This window comes from Microcaecilia unicolor, chromosome 10, assembly GCF_901765095.1.
Source record: "Microcaecilia unicolor chromosome 10, aMicUni1.1, whole genome shotgun sequence".
Lineage (NCBI taxonomy): Eukaryota > Metazoa > Chordata > Amphibia > Gymnophiona > Siphonopidae > Microcaecilia > Microcaecilia unicolor.
The window spans coordinates 112293841-112316684 of record NC_044040.1 but is presented as its reverse complement, the minus strand read 5'-3'; the positions used below and the strand labels follow the sequence as shown (position 1 = coordinate 112316684).

The following is a 22844-nucleotide window of genomic DNA, read 5'->3' as shown; positions in this document are numbered from 1 at the left end:
AACTTCCTACATTTCTATAAATACCATACTGCCTTTATTCTTAGACAGTGTGTGCCTGGCTCCAGAATGAGCTCTCAAATCCATCATCTGCATGGCTGCGCTTGGATAGGGTTCTCTTGGCACCCTTCCAGCTCCAACATCTGATGAGAACACTCCTGCCACATCCCCATAAAGCTAATCTTATCCTGATTGCATCTAGAGCTGCATTAACTTTGCTTGACAACTCTTCCCACATTGGATCGTAGAATCCTCTCTGCTCCCACTGTGGTGGAACTCATGCTTTACTACTGGAGGTCGCTCAATTGCTTGGAAGGAATGGATGGCTCATGGCATCCGGTCAACTGGACAAGTCATTGACAAGGGAGCTCAGGAAGAGATTCAAACTACCTTTTTGCAATGTTATAAATGGCTTCAACAATCCTCTAGCAACAGAAATAGCAAACTTAGGCTGGAATCACTTTCGAGCTCCTCTGATTCTGTGGGCTTTTGTTTATACATGGATGAACAGGCCCTATCCACATTGGCCTTCTACCAACAAATTCACCATAAGTCTCCTACTAAGGGCACCTCCACATTAAGATCCATTTGGGAACATGATTTGGGAGTCTCCATTACACCACAGTTCTGGTCCTCGATCAGGACGTCTGTGGCTACATGCTCCGCGTCAGCATCTCTTACACAATCATTACTGTTTGTGTTACACAGGGTTAATTGAACTCCGGTGTGCATATTTCGCATGCACTTGTTACCCTCGGCAAACTGCTGGTCATGTCATCAGATGCCTGGGACCTTGGATCATCTTCTTTTCTATTGTCCATTTACCCACCAATTCTGGTTAGAAGTATGGGCTCAGATCTGACAGGTGCTACACATCAATGAACCTCTTACGTACGCATGACTATTTTTCTGGCCACCTACTCTGGAGAATACGCACTTATATTGTACTATGATTGCAGTGGCTATGCAGGATATACTACGTAACTGGAAGTCCCTGAGTGGCCTGAACGTTCATATGTGGTGGTCTTCCATATGCCTTATCTACAAATATAAGATCACACTAGCAGAGAAACATGGCTCCTTATCAAGAGTCAGGCGTATTTGGTCTCCCATTCAGATCTTTCTAGATTCCTAAATTCTGTGGCCCCCAATATTCAGACCGCAGGAGATAGCTGGGCTGTCTCCCGCGGTTGGTGCTAAACCCGCATATTCAATGCCAGTCCGTTTCCAGTGACTGGCAATGAATATCTGGTTAACTTTTGCCGGTCCGATTTTACCGGCCACACTGATATTCAGCGCTGGCCGCATAAACTGAGATAGGTCAAAGTTATTCCATGTATTGTGGTGGCCTATTGGCCGCTCTCACTTTAAAAATCAGCGGATAACCAGTTATATCGCATGATATAAACCAGCTATCTTTAAGCTGCTAAGCAGCGATATCAGTGCCAGATAGCCGGCTATCTGGCACCAATTATTGCTGGATAGCGCTTAAGTACCGTTTTAACGGCCATTTTCGTTTGTAGCGCTATAGAATGGTAGGTAAGTAGTAGTAGTAGTAGTAATATCAGATGGTGTGATCATGTCGTGCCTAAGTTTGCTAATGTTTTCATTATGATAGTTTTCTATATTGTTGATGCTTCATATGTTTATATAATAGCTGGAGGAGTGGCCTAGTGGTTAGAGCACTGGTCTTGCAAGCCAGAGGTGGCCAGTTCAAATCCCACTGCTGCTCCTTGTGATCTTGGGCAAGTCACTTAACCCTCCATTGCCTCAGGTACATACTTAGATTGTGAGCCCTCCTGGGACAGAGAAATATCCAGAGTACCTGAATGTAACTCACCTTGATATACTACTGAAAAAGGTGTGAGCAAAATCTAAATAAATAAATACATACCTGTACTATGTTTACAAGTTTCTTGTCTGCCCTTATTGTAAACTAAATCTTTATAACATTTTTGAACTTAAAAAAAAAAGATATTAACACTTTTCACATCTCAATTTGAACTGAGCCAATAAACATTTTCATCAGACGATACTTAGAAGTTATACAATGGAACCTGGTCATCAGGAAGAAAATGAGCTAGTAATGGCTTTGCCTCATTACATGCTGGGACAGCTAATCTTATTTTTCTTGAATACAATGAAACTACAAGGCTACCTGAAACCATCTGAAAATCTTACCTAGGACTGAAGGACTCGTATAAATGTTAAAGTTAGGCATCTTTCACCTCTAGGTCATCAGCTGGGGTTGTAACAAGGGTTTACAATTGGCTCCAGATATTTAGTACAGGCTGATCTAGGCCTATCTTTATTCACTGCCTGCATAAATCTCTAGGCTTGCTTTTCTTATGGAAATCAATAAGAGACAGCAGAACTACAAATTCATGCAGGTTGCAAGTAAAACTAGGACTGGCTGAGCTTGCTCTGAAAATCGGGAACTAGTTGACAATTTAATTATAATAGACTAAAAAGGTAGCCTATGTGAAAGGAACTGATGCCCTCAGTCCTGTTCCAGATTCGAAACAGAAGCATTCACATCCCTTATATGCACCTGTCAAATTTCTATGAATCTTTGAATTTTGCTATATACCTAATCAGTGCTTTGAGACAAGAACACAAACCTAAGAATGATTTCTCATTTGTTTACATATTTCACAAGGCTTCTGCTATACTTTTACTGATTTTTTGCTTTTTATTAGGGCAATTTTGAAACCCTGTCAGGGCTTGCAGGCCCACAGGGGCATTGCTCTTGAAGGCCTGCAATCACATTTTCAAAGGAAAACTCCCCACAGCATTTCTCTTTGAAATATCAGGGCTGGCATATATTGTGGATATATGAGTACCCATGGACCAGGGGCGTAGTTACGGGTGGGCCTGGGTGGGCCCAGGCCCACCCAATCATGGCTCAAGCCCACCCAGTTTCGCCTGATCCACCAATCGATTCTGTCTTTGGCTTAAGGAAATTGCCAGGGCTTCAGCCTCATTGGCTGTGCTCACAGCCACACACAAAGCAAAAAAAACCAGGAGCTCTCTGCCTGCCTTGCCTTACCTCTGTTCCCCGTGGCATGCAGACCAGTGTCACAGGAAATTTCTGCCACAAACATGAGGTTTGCAGCTCAAGGTTCTTGCTTCAGCCTTCAGGCCACCGAAGTACGGGCCGGGACTTGGAAGCCGGCAACAGTGAAGGCAGGGCTGCAGCTCAAAGAGGTTAGATATGTTAATCGCGTACCCTGTTTTCAAAAGGGAAGAGGTTCCAAGTGTCAGGATTCCTGTGATTGCTGAAATGGTCTGGGGCTATGTTTTGTGTAGGCTGGGTCTGTTGTCAACCTCCTTTTTGAAAAAACATACCTGAGTGTTTGATTACGGAGCTCTCTTTTACAACCTGTAGAGAACATTCTTTGATAAATATCCCGGGGCAATTGCACTGCTAGTTACGATAGAGTACTGTTTGTTTTCATGCAGCTTTCAGAAACTTGCATGCCATGACTGCTTTGTGTATTTCATCACTTTTGATATACCTCCTGCTTCCACCTTTATGCATCCATCTAGTCAAGATTCCTCAGAGGTTTGTCTCTTTCCCCTACCATCATCCCAAACAGCAGTCGTTTGAGCTGCTGCATCCATGTTGTTGTTCTTTAATGTTGGTAGCATGTGTATTTAATTTCACTTATATGTTCAAACATGCCAGCTTTTCATAGGTAAAGTAGTAAATTGTTATAAATCTTAATTAGTGTGTCATTTGGAGGAGGGGCAGATTATAGGGACACTCTAGCACTATTGTATTCATGTAGAGATTTTTTTTCTCCTGGAAAGAGCCACTAAAATAGATATATTATGAGAATCAGGTGCTCAACATCCAGAGTTTCTATCTATTATTTACTTGTTTAAGTTATTTATAACATTTATATTCCCACATTAAACATGAATTAGGTTTGAAACCTGGGAGCATTTTAAAATCTTTTTTTTTTTTCCTGTGCCTAGATCAAAAGAGAAAGATAGTCTGCATCCCTGCCAGCAAAGGTATGCCTTAAATGCTCGCATGGGGGGCGGAGGGGAGAGTGAGGAGTTCCCCCCCTAGACAGTGATGAGCCCACCCAGAAACCCACCAACAAATTTAAATGTGTTTTGGGTGGGGTGGGCTCAATGCCCAAGTTTTTTAAAAAAGTTGTATTTTTTATGTTGGTGGGTTTTTGGGTGGGGAAGTCTCTGCAGTGCCCAGGTTAAAATAATAATAATATTGTTATTATTTAAAAGCTTTATATTTAATGTGGGCAGGTTTCTGGTTGGGAGTGAGGGGATGCCATACTAGGGAGTAGGGTAAGGGGGTAGGACAGGGGTGGGGCAGATGCCTAGTTATCAGATGGATGGTGGGGAAGGGAAGGACTGATGCTGGGCTATGGGAATGGACAGTGGGGGTAGAGTAGAAGGGCTGGATCATGGTGGGATAGGGAAGGGAAAGGCCGATGCCAGGCTACAACGATGGTTAGGGGGGTAAGGAAGCGAAGGACTGATGCCAGGCTACAAGACAATTTCTGATTTTTGGTCCATAATTCTATAATTGATGAGGGTTGGTCTGTATTCTGCGTGTGATCCAGCAGGTGAGAGATTTTGCTGGCATGTAGTTTGTGTGGATCTAGGATTCTGACTTGTCTGGCCTTTCCAATGAGATGCGTATTGCTGTTGTGTGTATTCACTGCTGCCTTTTTAAAGGTACTGTATTGGCATTTGTATTCAGAATTGGTTAAAGTTTGCAACATAGACTCTAAGAAGTTTCTTTGCAGGGTTTTCTCTTCACAAAGTACCTGGAGGTGAAGGGATTTTGTGTTGCTATTATTGAGGTGATACCCGAATTTAAATACATTTTTCCTAGGAAAGCTATAAGAAGAAACATTCTAGCTATGTTTTCTATATGCGACAAATTCCATAGTAGGTAGAAAAGGAAGAAGTCTTCAAAGGTATATTTACCAAAATTTAAATGTTTGATTAATACAGCTTAATAAGGCATATATATTATAATGTAAAGTTGAAGGATATGTACCACATTTTATTTTGTCAGCATCAGAAGGGAGATAGAGTAGAGCTAGAGGAAGTGAAAAAGACTTCAACATTTACTTAATCAGGCATTTGTTATAAAGCAAAGTTTGAAGGATATATGCTATTGCTGTAATTATATTGCAGGATCCTGTCATGTGTATTGAGATGTTTGCCATTTTTGCAGACTTATGTCTGGTCAAGTTTAAGATATGGGATAATGTATTACAAATATCTGTTTTTCTATTAAGTATATATGTGGTTTATATTGATGCAGGGCAGCTGTTGGGCAGACTACTTAGAAATCCATCATACCTATATACATAGTGCCCACCCATATTAGCTCCAGGCCCACCCAAAATGTCAGGTCTGGCTACGCCACTGCCATGGACTTTGCAACAGCTCTGAATCAGGGGCAAAATCCACATCCAAAGTCTTGTGCTGGGGTTTCAAAATGAAATTCTCATGTAACATAGTAGATGACAGCAGAAAAAGACCTGCACGGTCCATCTAGTCTGCCCAACAAGATAAACTCATATGTGCTACTTCTTGTGTATACCTTACCTTGATTTGTATCTGCCATTTTCAGGACACAGACCGTAGAAGTCTTGCCCAGAACTAGCCCCACCACCCAAACACCAGCCCGCCTCCCAATCTCGGCTAAGCTTCTGAGGATCCATTCCTTCTGCACAGGATTCCTTTATGTTTATCCCACGCATGTTTGAATTCCGCTACCGTTTTCATCTCCACCACCTCCCGCGGGAGGGCATTCCAAGTATCTACCATTCTCTCCATGAAAAAATACTTCCTGACATTTTTCTTGAGTCTGCCCCCCTTCACTCTCATATCATGTCCTCTCGTTCTACCGCCCTCCCATCTCCGGAAAAGGTTCGTTTGCGGATTAATACCTTTCAAATATTTGAACGTCTGTATCATATCACCCCTGTTTCTCCTTTCCTCCAAGGTATACATGTTCAGGTCCGCAAGTCTCTCTTCATACGTTTTGTAACGCAAATCCCATACCATTCTCGTAGCTTTTCTTTGCACCGCTTCCATTTTTTTTTCACATCCTTAGCAAGGTACGGCCTCCAGAACTGAACACAATACTCCAGGTGGGGCCTCACCAACGACTTATACAGGGGCATCAACACCTCTTTTCTTCTGCTAGTCACACCTCTCTCTATACAGCCTAGCAACCTTCTGGCTACGGCCACCGCCTTGTCACACTGTTTCGTCGCCTTCAGATCCTCAGATACTTTCACCCCAAGATCCCTCTCCCCATCCGTACTATCAGACTCTCCCCACCTAATACTTCTCTCGTGGATTTCTACCTTCCTAAGTGCATCACTTTGCATTGAATTTTAATTGCCAAACCTTAGACCATTCTTCTAGTTTCCTCCGCAGATCCTTTTTCATGTTTTCCTCCCTCCCCGGTGTCCACTCTGTTGCAAATCTTAGTATTGTCCGCAAAAAGGCAAACTTTACCTTCTAACCCTTCGGCAATGTCACTCACAAATATATTGAACAGAATTGGCCCCAGCACCGATCCCTGAGGGCACTCCACTACTCACCTTCCCCTCCTCCTAGCGAATTCCATTAACCACCACCCTCTGGTTTCTGTCTGTCAACCAGTTCCTAATCCAGTTCACCACTTCAGGTCCTATCTTTAGCCTGTCCAGTTTATTCAAGAGCCTCCTGTGTGGAACCGTGTCAAAAGCTTTGCTGAAATCTAAGTAGATTACGTCCATAGCACGTCCTTGATTCAATTCTCCAGTCACCCAAAGAATTCAATGAGATTCGTTTGACACGATTTCCCTGATGTGTATCAGCTGGCTTCACCCTCTCCTACCTTTTTGGTGTGGATTCATTTCCTGTAAAGGAGGAAGGCAATTTCCTTCCCTCATTTTATCTAGTTAAATTTATTAGAGACTTGCCCTTACCACTGTATATTTGTATTTTTAAACTTTATTTCACACTGAAGAATAACTTTAAAAGCAAGTATGATGTTGCTCATCTTAAGGGAAAATTGATTATTTGTGTACCAAAATTCACGTTTTCATTTATCAAATTTATATTTGGAAAAAATTATTCTTCCCCCACAATACAGCAGATACTTACCTGTAGCTGGTGTTCTCTGAGGACAGCAGGCAGCTTATTTTCACATGTGGTGACGTCATCTAATGGAGTCCCAGTGCGGATGCTGAATCGCTAGTACTATATACTAGCTGTGTAGTTGCAACCTGGAACAGAAGAAAAATGGGGCCTAGGTTGATGGATACTAGACACGGAACAAATTTTGTAGAACTGCCTCTCCGAACTGACCGTCGCATCAGGTGTCCTGATCCAAACAGTAGTGGGTTGTTAATGTGTGAACTGAAGACCACGTTGCAGCCTTGCAAATCTATGGAGATTGATCTCTGGTGGGCAACCAACGCAGCCATGGCTCTGATATTGTGAGCCATGACATGCCCCTCAACAGTCAGCCCAGCCTGGGCATAAGCAAAGGAGATGACGTCCTGCTATCCAATTGAAAGTGTGTGTTTGCCAATGTCCATCCCCAATCTGTTGGGGTCAAAAGAAACGAAAAGCTGGGTAGACCGCTCCAGATAGAAGGCTAAAGCTCGCTTGCAGTCTAAAGTATGTAGGACACTTTCGCCAGAATGGGCATGAAGTCTGAGGAAAAATGTTGGAAGAACAACTGGCTGGTTAAGATGGAACTCCGACACAATCTTAGGAATGAACTTCAGGTGCGTGCAGAGGACTACTCTGTTATGCTGAACTGACAGCCATCTGAAAAACAACCTTCCAGGTCAGAAACTTCAGATGGCAATCATCCAGAGGCTCAATGGAGCTTTCATCAGCTGAATGAGGACTATACTGAGATCCCATGACACAACCGGAGGTTTGGTAGAGGCCTTTGTCAACAACAAACTGCTCATGAAGTGAACAATCAAAGGCTGTACAGAGATGGACTCACCTCCCACACGAAGATGATAAGCACTAAGATGAACCCTTACAGAGTTGGTTTTCAAACCAGACTCAGAGAAGTGTAGGAGGTACTTAAGCAATTTTTGTGTAGGGCAAGAGAAGGGATCTAAGGCCTTGACCTCGCACCAGATGGCAAACCTTCTCCATTTAAAAGAATAACACCTCTTAGTGGAGTCTTTCCTGGAAGCCCGCAAGACACAGAAGACACCCTCAGATAATCCAAGGGATTCAAGTTTCTACGCGCTCAATATCTGTCATGGCCAATGAGGAACAATCAGTATCATGGTGTCTCGCTCTTGCCTGAGTTTCAGCAAGGTCTTCTCTATCAGAGGTATAAGAGGATACGCATACAGAAGTCCTCTTCCCCAATGTAGGAGAAAGGCATCTGATGCTAGTCTGCCATGTGATCCGAGCCTGGAGCAGAACTGAGGGACCTTGTTGTTGAGATGACTGGCGAAAAGATCTTAGGAGATGCCCCACTCTTGGAAGATCTTCCAGGCTATGCCTATTGTCATGATTGTGACTGTATTCCATGCCTACACTCACCTTGCCCCTGGGTGACCGGGCCTGTGGTTGTTGTGTACTGTTTTTTCCTGTTTCTCAGACATCTTCCAGGTTCCATTCCGGTCCTGATGTTCCAGCACTCCAGACTTGCCCCGAGGTTTCTGCTGCCACGCCTCACCTGTGACCTCATCTGTAATTGCTTTTATTAAGCTCCTGGGAATTGTCAGACTTGCCTTTGCAACATAGGTCTTAGATGTGCTTTCGTCTTTGAGTGCTTGTTGCAGTTCTAGCTCTGCTAGTCCTTGTCTAGTTTGTCTTCAGTTCTGTTTCCTTTCTGGCTGTATTTGCCCTGTGTGTCTTTAGCTTCTGTTCCTTACTGCTGTATTTGCCCTGTGTGTCTTTAGCTTCTGTTCCCTACTGCTGTATCTGCCCTGTGTGTCTTTAGCTTCTGTTCCCTACTGCTGTATCTGCCCTGTGTGTCTTTAGCTTCTGTTCCCTACTGCTGTATCTGCCCTGTGTGTCTTTAGCTTCTGTTCCCTACTGCTGTATCTGCCCTGTGTGTCTTTAGCTTCAGTTCCTTACTGTGAGTCTCTGCCCTGTCTTCAGCATTAGTTCCCTTCCTGCTTGTAGCATCCTGCTTGTCCTTAGCGTCTGCCCTACCCTGCTTGTGTCTGCCTTGTTTGAAAGTCCTGAATCCAGCATCTGGTTCCAGTCTAGCCAAGTCTGTTCCAGCATCTAGTTCCAGTTCAGCCAAGTCTGTTCCAGCATCTGGTTCCAGTCCAGCCAAACCAAGTCTGTTCCAGCATCTGGTTCCAGTTCAGCCAAGCCAAGGCCGTTCCAGCATTTTGGTTCCAGTCCAGCCAAGCCAAGTCCTGTGCCAGCATTTGGTTCTAGTCCAGCCAAAGCCGTCTGTTCCAGCATTTGGTTCCAGTTCAGCCCAGCCAAATCTGTTCCAGCTTTGGTTCCAGTCCAGCCAAGCCAAGTCCGCTTCAGAGTTCTGTCCAGCCAAACCCATTCAAGACTCCTGTACCTGGTACCAGCCTGTTGGTGTTTGACCTCGCTTCCAGTTTGGGTGGTTCTCTGCTGTTGCCGGTCTCTGGCAGCAGCCCAAGGGCTCACTACTCCGGATCACCCACCCTCAGTGGCGTGACACCATGTTGAGAGACCACTAATGCGGTTGCAATATCCTGCTCAGTCTGTCTGCCAGGCAATTGTTTTTGCCAGGAAATTATAAAGCACGAAGGTTAATCCCATGAAGAAGAGCCCATTGCCACATACCTACCGATTCCTGACATAAACATCGCAACCTGGTGTTCTATCTGAACTTGGATAATGGGTAGGTTTTTGGAGTTGATCTCTGAAAAACCTTTAGAGTGTTCCAAATTGCCCATAGCTTGAGGAGACAGATTTGAAGGTGAGCCTTCTGAGCAGACCACGACCTTTGAGAGTATGAAGCCCATCCACATGAGCTCCCCAATCCAGGTTGGATGCATCCATTGTCAACACCTTTTAATGTGGTGGAATTTAGAATGGACGTCTCAGAGTCAAATTGAATCGACTTGTCCACCAGAGAAAGGCGTGAGCGATAAACCAGTGGGACACGAATGACATCCGTTAGGTTCCCTGTGGCTTGAGACTACTACTACTACTACTTACATTTCTAGAGCACTACTAGGGTTACACAGCGCTGTACAGTTTAACAAGGACAGTTCCCTGCTCGAAGGAGCTTATAATCTAAAGGATGAAATGTCAAGTTGGGGCAGTCAAGATTTCCTGAATAGAGGTGTAGTGGTTAGGTGCCGAAGGCGACATTGAAGAGGTGGGCTTTGAGCAAGGATTTGAAGATGGGCAGGGAGGGGCCTGGCGTATTGGAAGCTAAGGTCCACTCTCAAATGAGGCCGTGCTATGGGAGTGAAGTGCACTGTGGAGGCTATGTGGCCTACCAGTCTCAACATTTGCCAAGCGAGACCTGCTAGCTGCTGCGGACCTGTGAGGCAAGAGCTACCAAGGTAGAGGAAGGAAGGCCCGAGCCTGCTCTGTGTCTAGCAGGGCTCCTATGTACTCCAATTGTTGTACTGGAATGAGATGTAACTTGGGATAAATTATGACAAACCCCAATAGTTCTAGCAACTGCACTGACTCATTTGCCCCTCCTGAGATGTGTTCTTGACCAGCCAATCATCCAGATAAGGAAACACATAAATCCCAGTCTGCAAAGATATGCTGTGACTACCACCAGGCACTTGGTGAAAACTCTGGAGGCAGACGCTAGGCCAAATGGCAGAACATGATACTGGAAGTGGCATTTCTCCACTCGAAATCTGAGATACATCTTGTGATTGGGAAATGTAGACTAACCAGCTTATAATCGAAAGTGATCGCTGGCCATCTTCCGACATAAATCGGGAGATGGCCGGCGATTTCTTAAAAGTGGCGAAATCGGTATAATCGAAAGCGGCATTTTGACAGCATCGCCGCTTTCCCATCGCTTCGCCGGCAAAAGTTCAAGGGGCGTGTTGGTAGATTAGCGTAGGCGGGGCATGGGCGGGCATGGCTGTGGCTACCAGATGGCCGGCTTTCGCCGATAATGGAAAAAAAAAGGCGGCATTAAGCAGTATTTCGCCGGCTTTACTTGGTCCTTTTATTTTCACGACCAAGCCTCAAAAAGGTGCCCCAACTGACCAGATGACCACTGGAGGGAATGGGGATGACCTCCCCATACTCCCCCAGTGGTCACCAATCCCCTTCTAAACTAAAAAAATAAAACTAAAAACTTTTTTCCAGCCTGTATGCCAGCCTCAAATGCCGTACCCACCTCCATGACAGCAGAATGTGTTGTATCCTCCAACAGCCTTTCCCTGGTTGCGATGTGGCTCTGGGGTGAGTGTGACACCTTTTCTGTTAGGTGCCCTGCAGAGACTCACATTAGCAATGCATTGTGGGTGGGTGTAGGGTACTGGGCTCTACTCCCGTGGTGCTTTTCCCCCCTGCTAACTGGGTCAGAGTGTGCCCTGTTTTGTTTCCTGTTGTAGTCCATGCGGTAGTGGCCATTTTTGTAAGCCAGTTTTAGTTCCCTGTCCTGTGTTACCCACGTTAGAGAACGTAGTTTTTACCTTGAATGGTGCTGAAAGAGGGCATTGTACACCATTGTGCCAGCTCTGACCTACTGCTAATCTTAGTACCAGGGGACTCTTTGCCAGTGGGGCACAACCTCTGATCTGCAGTTAACTGTGAGTAAACATGGTTATTTCAAGAAAGGACTTTTTCAGAGAGATTAGTCTTCAGGTGTGAACTGGTGTGCCAAAGTTATACAGCAGCAATAAGTCCTAGAGGCTGTATGCAGGTCCCTGGAGCAATTTTAGTGGGTGCAGTACATTTGTGGGTAGTGGGTTTGGGGGGCTCAGCTCCCAAAGTAAGGGAGCTATGCACGTGGTGGGAGCTTTTCTGAAGTCCACCGCAGTGACCCCTAGGGTGGCTGGTTGGTGTCCTGGCATGTCAGGGGGGCCAGTGCACTAAAAATGCTGGCTCCTCCCATGGCCAAATGCTTTGAATTTGGCGGGGTTTGAGATGGCCGACATAACTTTCCATTATCGCTGAAAAACAAACCCGACCATCTCAAACCCGGCGAACTCCACAGCATTTGGCTGGGCTAAACCATATTATCGAAAAAAAGATGGCCGGCCATCTTTTTCGATAATACGGTTCCGGCCAGCTGTAGCGCTGCCGCCAACATAGATCGCCGGCGATCTATTTGGCCGGCGACGTCGATTATGCCCCTCTAAGCGTACTATTAACTAGAGACTCCAAGTAAAGGCTCGTGTAGAGCTGGAAGGACTGGATGCGAGCAACGAGGTCTAAAAAGTTATTCCCCCAAATGAGTATAAGGTTCTGGTCTCTCGCGCCTGGGGTACTGACGCATGAGACCAAGAGCTCTTAGCTCATTTGAGAGCGGATTTCAACTAAGAGTGGTGAGGCAATTGGCCCTTCTCGAATCTGGGAGCCTTCTGGATATGATAGGCATCCTTTAAGTCCAGAGAACTGAATGAGAGGAAGTAGGGTGCCCAAGGAAATCATCCTGAACTTTCTTTCAGCAGAAATGTGTTCAGGGCCCTTAGGTCTAGGAATCCCCCCCATTTTCTTCATCTCAAGAAAGTACCTGGAATAGAATCTCTGCCCCTCCTCCCCTGGTGATAGGGGGTTCGACCACTCAGACCTGCAGAAAGGCGGAGATTTCCTGTACAAGTATTTGCTTGTGCTAAGAGCTGATGTAAGAAGCAATTTGGAGGTTGCTGATGCCAATTTAGAGCATACCCACAAGAAACTATTTGAAGCACCCATTGGTCAGATGTTATGAAGGACTATCTGTGGTGGTAAAAATTGAGCCTCCCTCGATCAGTAGGTTGCCCAGAATGGATACTCTTTGTGCAGCTTTGCCCTGCTGAAGCCAGTCAAAAGTCTGTGCCCTGCTTTGACTGGAGAGCCGGCTGGTATTTCTGGGGTCAGAGCTGGCGAGGCCTGGGATGGGGGCCCTGAGTCGCCTGAATAGACCGAACAGAAGGCTGGTACCTACACCTTTGGAGAGCAGAAAGACCTGCGCCTCTGCCCAGTCGAAAATCTTCTTGTTGAAGAAGATGCAGATGGAGGTTGTCGAGGGTATGTCTGCCAACCTCTCCTGAACAGACTGTTCCAGGTCAGCAGATGGAGGTTGTCAAGGGTATGTCTGCCAACTCTCCTGAACAGCCTGTTCCAGGTCAGAGACACGCAGCCATGAGAGTCTGAGCATCCCCACACCTATTCCAGACAGTCCTGGACACAATATCAAGGTATCGTAAGAGCCCCTAGCCAAATAATGATGACAACTGGGCCTTCTCGAACCCGGGAGCCTTCAGGATGATACTGTGAGGCATATTTTCAAAGCACTTAGCCTTCCAAAGTTCCATAGAAACCTATGGAACTTTGGAAGGCTAAGTGCTTTGAAATATGCCTATGTGTATCCACTTTCTTGGGTGCTACCTGCACAGAGAGGGAAGATTTCCAATTCCTCATCAGTACATCCTTAAGGATAGGGTGAAAGTACAGTGACCCCTTCTTGGTTGAAGACAGATAACATCTCTGCTCTGGGCTCCTCCTCCAGCCGCAGCCATCTCCCTGACAAAACCAGTGAAGAGAGCGCCTCTGGAGATTTCCATCTCTCTTGAGGAGGTGAGGGATCAGATGGTATTCCATATAACTTTTCCTCTGAGAAGTAACGTGGATCTCTATTTGATTCCCATGAGTGGCCTTGATGTAGTGGAACAACTTCCATGCTCCGAGAAAAAGCCCTTCACTCAGACTCCAAGGAAGCTTCCTCCCTTGATGTCAGAGGGAGTACTGCCTGCTCAGGTCTCAGCTCTGGCACCCTGTGAGGTACCAGTGTCGATGATCTAAGCACCATCATCAGTGGAGCCTCAGAGAGAAGCTGGGGCTGCTCTGTTGAGGGCACAAGCACCATCGATGGCAAAGTAGGAGCACCCTGTAGCAACTGTGCCAGCTCTTCTCAGAGTATGCTCTGGAACCACTCATTGAAGGCGGACATCGGGAAAGGCATAGGAGCTGGTGCAGAGGCAGCCTGCGAAGTGTCACGGTTGCGGCCGTTGCCTTTATGTTCAGACCTACTGTTTCTCTGTATCTAGCTCTGTGACCTCTCCAGTCTGCCTTTTTCTCTTTTGTTTTTGTTCCTGTAAGCCTGTTCAAGTCAAGCCAAGTCTGTTCCAGTATACTGTTCCAGTCAAGCCAAGCCCATTCCAGAATCCTGTTCCAGCCAAGCCTGTTTGAGAATCCTGAATCCTGTTGAGAATCGTGAATCCTGTTCCAGCCAAGCCTGTTTGAGAATCCTGAATCCTGTCACTGTCTTGTTTATTGTCTTGCCTTCTGTTATTCTTGTTGCCTAGCTCCTACCCTGTCTTGCCTGTCTAGTTGTGCTTTGTCTTGTCTGGATCCAGTCCTTGCCTTGCTCTTTTCTGGACCCAGTTTTAATCTGCTTCCATGTTTTGCCTTGTCTTGCATTTCTGGGTCCCAGTCCCAGTTTTAATCCAGTTCTGAGTCTTGCCTTGTCCTGTCTGGGTTTCAGTTCTGGCCCTTTGCCTTCTTTTCCTTGCCTCGTCAGGATCCGGTTCTTGTGTTGTCCATTGTGATTACTTACCTCTGTCCTGCCTTGTTGAGTCTGTTAGTTTATCCTAGTCCAGTCTGTTCTGACTCCTGCCTGTGCCAGCCCCAGTGATTTGTCTGCCAAAGCTCCGGCTTTGGTCCAAGGGCTCACCATTCCTGATAGTTGTGACACGAAGTTATCGGTGCCAAACCGGTGATGGGGACCTGGACACTTGATGACTGGAACACCGGCACCTCTTACAAGGAGGGGGAGCAGTACTCTCAAGCCTTTGCTTCTTGGGTATCAGAGAATCCAATGTCCCAGTGCTCCCAGCACCGTGTGTTGAGGAGGACGGATGCTTATGCTTCTTGGGCTTCCCCTGATGCATAGAGCCTCGATCCCCCAGTGCCAACGATGATCCGAGCATCTCCCTGGTGTTGGGTCCAATGCTGACTGGTCCTGGGGCCTGCTAACAGCACCTAGTGTTGAGACAGGTGGAGACCCACTCATTGCAAGTGCACTTCCAGTGATTACTGGTGTTGGAGCAGCCATGGAGGTTGATGTCACTGGTGGAAGAGCGGCCTAATGGTTAGTGTAGTGGGTTGCGGACCTGAGGAACTAGGTTTGATTCCCACTGCTGCCTCATGGTTGGCAGTGGGTTGAGATCCTGGGGAACCAGGTTCAATTCCCACTTCAGCTCCGTGTGACCCTGGGCAATTCACTTAATCCTCCTTTGCCCCAGGTACAACAGTAGTACAATGTACTACTTAGATTGTGAGTACCTGTAAAATGAAACTGTAAACAACTTAGGTCTAAGCAGTATATAATATTGAAATGAATGAAAGAATGAAAGAGCCAAAAAGCTTCTCCTGTTGACTCACTCGCACTCTTTGTGTCCTGACCTACTTATGAGGACAAAGGTCACAGCTTGAGGAGTCATGACCTGGGCCAAGGCACCCAATGCACTAGTTGTGCAGGTCCATGAAAGAAATAACGTGGCAGCATTTAGCATACCCCTTAAAGCCACTGGGAGCCTTCTAGGACATCGAAAAAAACAATTTTAGCTAAATTAAACTCCTCTATCTTGAACAATTAAAAAAGGGGAGTGTTCAAATTGAGGTTGGGGCTGCGGCCTAATTGCGCAACCTCTTGTGAAAAAAAAAGGAAACCAAGAAAAGCAAAAAAAAAAAAAAAAACTTGTAAAAAATATGAGGAATGGAAAATAGAAAAAATTAAATAAAACAAAGATGATTCCCCACAAGGGAAGGCACTCGCGATAGCAAAAAATACTTCAAAAAGCGCAGTATGAGGAGAAGACTATGCAAACGCGTTGTCTCAGCTCCGCGGGAAAAAAAAGAGACCAAGGGACCCGCTCTTGTGCGTTGGGCGGGAAGACACCACTGCATACAAGGTGGGACACTGCTAGAACTTTCTGTAGTACTAGCGATTCAACGGCCATACGGAGGTCAACTGGATGATGTCACCACATGTGGGAATAACACTGCCTGCTTGTCCTCAGAGAATTATCTTTACATACTTCAATGAAAGTTGCAAACTTCTTACTCATTAATGACTCAGCAAATCTGCTATATAATATACATGATTTGAAAAGTTACTATATGTGAAGACAATAATCAGCACAACAACCCAAAACTTATCTTCTCTACATCATTATAATATGAAGAAGGATAGGTCATCTCCTCTATATCTATACTAATGCACAGGCTGACTACTATGAAATAACAGGAATGGGAATCTTACCTTGATGACCTCTGGTGTCTGCTGAATCAGCAATGTGGGGCCCAAGTCCCTGGTTCCAGCCCATGCAAGGCTCTGCTGGGTGGTGGACTGAGACTGTGAGGTAGGTGATAAGGTCTCTTGCAGGATATACATAACTTCCTTTTCCTTGGACAATGTCCCTTTACCTGTTCGGAATTCTACTAGTTCCTGTGCAAAGTCCTCGATGCTTTCCAGGATTCGTAGCAAGAAGGCTCTGTCCTGCTCCTCCTCCTCCTCAGTTTTATGTTTAGTTTCTTTAATTCTTAATATGGAGGAAGAAGAATTCTTTCTGACAGGGAAAGATGTTTTACCCCCAAGCTCTGCAGTAAGGGGCTGAAAGCCCTCGTTTAGTGTAGAAGGGATACTCTCTTTCACAGGAGATGCTTTCAGAGTATTTTCAATTCTTTGTGAAAAACTCTCCAGGTCCACCAACAGTCTGTCAATCTCTTTGCAATCTCTGCTTTTAGTACATTCCCTTGTAGCTCCTTCAGTGGCTTTGACTAGGAGATGGTCTGTCTTGGAGTCCTCCTTTAGGGAAATGGAGTCAGAAAAAAGGAGAGTGTCCTTCCCTGCAGCCCCAGTTGTGATACTAACATACTCTACTCCAACATTTGAAGAACGCTCTTCTTTCCTACTCCTTTTGGACTGATTACAGGGAACTCTACTCCGGATTTCTTCTTATCCTTGTCCCAGTCCAATTCTTCCTCAATGAACAGAGTTTTAATGGAATCACTGGATCTTTTTTCACAGCTTCTGCAGAAACTGGCTGAGGAAGAAAAATTATCTGTGGCATTGTCAGATGATTGAGAAAGAGCATGGATGAGCTTCAGAGTTCTTGAATGACTCTGTTGGATGCCACCAGTCAAAGATCTGGAAGATATGCATGGAGTGTCATTGACCATTCCATCAGTCCAAGCATGTGGAGATGCTTGAGACTCAACTACGGAGGGAGGTAAACTTTTCTCAGATGGTGGAGACAGAACAACATCTTCATATTTAGGAGGCTGCTCATGACCAAGATAAGGGAGAAGGGAATCTGCTGCAAGCTCTGTAAACTGCTTACCAGCTCTGGCAGGTCACTAAGCTCAGTACATCCAGAAGACCCATGCTCAAGCTCAAAAGGCAGCTTCTTGAGGTATGAGGAAAGCCTCGCCATTACATTCATGTAAATCATCTCTGGGTTGGCAAAAGTATCACTGCCACTACCTCCCTCACCAGATTTTTTCTTGATGCACTGCTTGATAATGTCTGTGCATTTCTTCAAGTCTTCTGAACATTTTAGTAGGATGTCCAGGCACATCTTGATGTCCTCCTCAGAGCTAGAGCTGTCCAGCTTATGCTTCCCCAAAATCTGGGCAATCAGGTTCTCTTCAGATAAACTCTGGAGGTACAAGGAATCCACAGTATTCATGTTCTGCTCCAGGAAAGTGCTATTAGACAGTAGCCCTTTCTCCTCCATCACAGAACCCTGCAGACCAATCGGCAGGCTTTTCTCATCACCACCCATGCAAACATAACTTAGATCAAAGTCAAATGACTTTTGACTGAAAGACTCTGGTTGAACTTTCCTGCCTTTCCGGTAGGTCACAGGATTACTGGTGCTGCTCTTGAGTTTCTTGAATGAAAACTCCTTAATTTTTCCACTGGCAAGATTAATGGCTTCACCAGTGATATCCTTCAGGGTGCTGGTGCCTTGCAAAGCAGCTCCCTTTTTGATCCGTGAGACACTGGGGAGAATGTGGTAGTAATCCTCACTTCTAACTGAGCTTAATCCATTTTAGGAAGATGGATGTTTATGAGATACTTCTGTAGCCCAGCCATCTGCACGGATCTGCGGGACACACATAAGCTGTACACAGACACTGTGATGAACCACCGTGCAATCCAGATCATATTTAGAGGCCTGGCAGTTCCCAGTACAGAAATGTACAGCCTGTTGGAAGGGTTGATCTATCATTACACTGCCATAACTATTTACAGTGCTTATGACAAGCTTGTATGGAGCTGCCATACCACCAATATCTGATTAAACACCCAGAAATAATAATGAAACCAAAGCAGCTGGGCAGAGATGTGTCCTCAGCAAGAAACAGCCATCCTGCAGATTCTCATGTCTGAACAACACCATATGGGTTCTTGAAAGTGTTCAAATGTCATCCTCTAAAGAGAGGGATTGAAGAAAATGTTACAGGTAGGAGCTCTATGCAGTAGTGAGGAGCAGAGGGCTGCAGCAGGGCTTCAAGAAAAAAAGCTACTAATGTTAGTGTAAGAGTCTAGTTCCTACTAGGGCTGAATTTCAGCTGTACAGTCAGATTGCAACAGTCCCTGTTCAGTGTGTGGTGTCATCAAGGGTCATATGATACATGTAATTCACCAGATTTATATTCCATAATCTGTCTAGTCAACCAGCTACATATTTCACTGTCACTGCCACAACTGTAAGTCCAAGGAGGAATATTCAGCAGACTTAAAATTATCACAAGTTGTAACACACAGAAATTCCCTGTTTACTTTTGTTTCCCTGGTTTTGTCTCTCATTAGGAAGAGGAATGAGGGGACATGAGAGTAGCTGATGCATACAGATGTTAGTATGTACTGCAGGTGTAGTCAAAGAATATGGTATCAGTCCTGGTCATAGAGAATTCAGCTCTGACACAGAAGAATGATCTGCAAGGACAGAAAAAAACAGACATTTAGAATATAAACTATGAAAAATAACAGGTGCAGGTGAAAACTTGACCTAAAGATAACTCAAGCCGGATGAGGCTTTTCTGTAATTTAAAATAGTGGACAGAAGACTATGATAAGCTATACTCAGTATTATTTTTTTATTTTATATTTAAAGACAGAAGCATAAACAATTAAGGCAAATAACATATATATGGCCTATCAAGTCTGCTAATACTATCTATAACAATTACAATTATCTACAATCTCTTCCTGCGCCTTAGAGATCCTCTGTACTTCTCCCAGGCTTTCTTGAATTCACATACAGCCTTACAGTACAGGTCCAGTACATACAGACCACTTTGTTTGTAGCATTCCATGTGCTGGACCTGAACCAAATTACTGCTTGTAGCATTCCATGTGCTGGACCTGAACCAAAATACTGCTAAGTGATTTCTGAGTATATTTTATTTTATTCTAACTTCTCAACTTTTTGGCTATAGGTTCAGATATCTGATATTCTCTCTAATTTAATGCTTATTGCCTAGTTAATTTGTCCTGTGAACCCTCTTTCTTTCCTGCCTAGCTCTGATAGAGGATAGGCTTTTCTAACTGCTTCTGGGCCTGTAGCATTCTAACTTTGTGAATCTGTATTGTGGTTATAAAGTTGCATTTTACATTAGTGATGCTGCTACAATTATTGGGAATATTTAGATTTATTTACTAAAGGAAAGTTATATTCTAGGGGAATTTGAAAGTTAAATCAACTGAAAATTCTTTGATCAGACTGTACCACTTCTGGTCATACCTAAAGAGAACTTTTCTTGATACAGCACTTGGCTGACTCACTAGGACTTATAATCCCACCCACCCCAGGGTTTTCCAGTCATATATAGACAAGCCAAAACTCATTAACTTTACTCCTCAGTCATACACAGGCAATCTTGCAGACTGTTAACCCCAACATAGTACACCTGTTCATACCCATTTCAACCAATCAGGATGACTTTTATTCTCTGTAATAATTGTGGTGCTTTAGTTTCAAGGCCAATCATCTGGAGACTTAAGGCTTGTCCTATCTGTCTTCAGCTTGCTAGTTTAAAACAGGAGCTCAGTAAAGTAAAGCAGGAATTGAATGCACTTAAAGCAGCTTCTAGGACTGCACAAAATCATACTGCACAGAATCATACCAAATTCTCCCCACCGCCTCAAAGGATAAAACCACCTAAGAATAGATGGTTCACGGTAGGCTCAGGCAGACTTTGTTATGTGACACAGAACCATCCGCCCTCACAAGTGTTTCCCCTACAGAATTCTTTTGCTCCATTACAGCACTGTGATGTTCCTGAAAATAGAACTGAGGCGGAAGAAAACGCAATGAAGGTGGAACAAAAAGATATGAAGGTACCCAAAGAGAAAAGACACCCCCAAATCACAAATGTTGAAACACATACCAGGAAATGTAGATGGAAAGCGATGACCACAAATGCTCACAGTCTAAGCAATAAAGTTCATGACCTTCAAGCCCTGATGTTGAAGGCAGACATAGACGTTGTTGCAATCACGGAGACGTAGCTCAATGGTTCCCATGAATGGGATGCAAACATACCAGGCTATAAGCTATGTAGGAAGGACAGAGATGGTCGTATAGGTGGAGGAGTAGCTCTGTATGTGAGAAATGATATCGCAGCGACTGAAATGACAGGGACCTGGGGAAAGGAAGAATCGATACAGATCACCTTAAAAAGAGATGATAGAACCTCTATCCACGTGGGTGTTGTCTACAGACCTCCGTCACAATTGGAGGAACTAGATAAAGATCTGATCGCGGATATTCAAAAGTAGGGAAAGAAGAGAGAGGTGCTGTTGCTGGGAGATTTCAATCTGCCGGATGTAGATTAGAAGGTTCCATCTACAGAATCGGAAACAAGTAGAGAGATCATGGATGCTTTTCAAAGTGCTCTGCTCAGACAAATGGTGACAGAACCCATGAGGAAGGGAGCGACGCTAGATCTGGTGCTCACAAATGGGGATAGTGTGTCAAATGTCTGAGTGGGTGCCCACCTGGGCAGCAGTGACCATCAAACAGTCTGGTTTGATATGACAGCTGAAGTGGAGGGCGGCCACTCAAAACTCAGTCCTGGATTTCAAGCATGCTGACTTTAGTAAAATGGAGGAATATCTGATGAAGAAACTGATGGGCTGGGAGGACGTACGAGAAGTGGAAGGACAGTGGTCCAGGCTGAAAGAAGCTATAAATACGGCCACAAACCTTTATATAATGAGAGTAAATAAAAGCAAGAGAAAAAGGAAACCGATATGGTTCTCCAAGCAAGTGGCTGAGAAAATAAAGGCTGAAGAGTTGGTGTTCCTGAAATACAGAAAAACTCAAGAAGAGGAACACAGAGAGGAATACCGGATGAAACCGAAAGAAGCCAAGAGAGAGATATGTCTGGCGAAAGTGCAAGCGGAAGAACAAATGGCTAGAAAGGTAAGGAGGGGTGACAAAAATTTCTTCAGGTATATTAGTGAAAGGAGGAAGACTAAAAAGGGAATTGTGAGACTGAAAGATGCTGCGAACCGCTATGTGGATAATGATGAAGAAAAAGCAAATTTGCTAAATAGATACTTTTGTTGTGCTTTCACAGAAGAAAATCCTGGAGAAGGACCGCGATTGACTGGAAAAAGTACATGTGAGAATGGAGTGGGTAAAGCACCGTTTATGAAAGAGAGTATGTATGAACAACTTGAAAATCTAAAGGTGGACAAAGCTGTGGGACCGGACAGGATCCACCCCAGGATATTGAGGGAGCTCAGAGAGGTTCTGGTGGGTCCTCTTAAAGATTTGTTTAATAAATCCTTGGACACGGGAGAGGATCCATGGGATTGGAGAACAGCGGATGTGGTCCCTCCTCACAAAAGTGGTGATAGGGAAGAAGCTGGAAACTACAGGCCGGTAAGCCTCACTTCGGTTATTGGAAAAGTAATGGAAGCGATGCTGAAGGAAAGGATAGTGAATTTCCTGGAAGACAATAAGTTGCAAGATCCGAGACAACATGGTTTTACCAAAGGGAAATCGTGCCAAACGAATCTTATTGAATTCTTTGACTGGGTGACCGGAGAATTGAATCAGGGACGTGCTATAGACATAATCTACTTAGATCTCAGCAAAGCTTTTGACACGGTTCCCCACAGGAGGCTCTTGAATAAACTTGACAGGCTGAAGATAGGACCCGACGTGGTGAAATGGATTAGGAACTGGTTGATGGACAGACGCCAGAGGGTGGTGGTTAATGGAATTCGCTCGGTGGAGAAAAAGGTGAGTAGTGGAGTGCCTCAGGGATCGGTGCTGGGGCCGATTCTGATCAATATATTTGTGAGTGACATTGCCGAAGGGTTAGAAGGTAAAGTTTGCCTTTTTGCGGATGATACTAAGATTTGTAACAGAGTGGACACCCAGGAGGGAGTGGAAAACATGAAAAAGGATCTGCAGAAGCTAGAAGAATGGTCTATTATTTGGCAATTAAAATTCAATGCGAAGTAATGCAAAGTGATGCACTTAGGGAGTAGAAATCCACGGGAGTCTGATATGTACGGACAGGGAGAGGGATCTTGGGGTGATAGTATCTGAGGATCTGAAGGCGATGAAACAGTGTGACAAGGCGGTGGCCGTAGCTAGAAGGTTGCTAGGCTGTATAGAGAGGTGCGACCAGCAGAAGAAAAGAGGTTTTAATATCCCTGTATAAGTCGT

The 22844-nt window shown here is 44.8% G+C and overlaps 1 protein-coding gene across 1 annotated transcript in view; it reads right to left on the bottom strand.

Annotated features, from left to right (window-relative positions):
- PPP2R3A (protein phosphatase 2 regulatory subunit B''alpha) overlaps positions 1-22844 on the bottom strand; it is a 1495967-nt gene that overhangs the window by 1368729 nt on the left and 104394 nt on the right. The window contains 3 exon segments of the mRNA XM_030217215.1: positions 16409-17089; positions 17092-17453; positions 17456-19093. Of these exon segments, the coding sequence (XP_030073075.1) occupies positions 16409-17089; positions 17092-17453; positions 17456-18437 (2025 nt within the window). The 5' untranslated portion in view covers positions 18438-19093.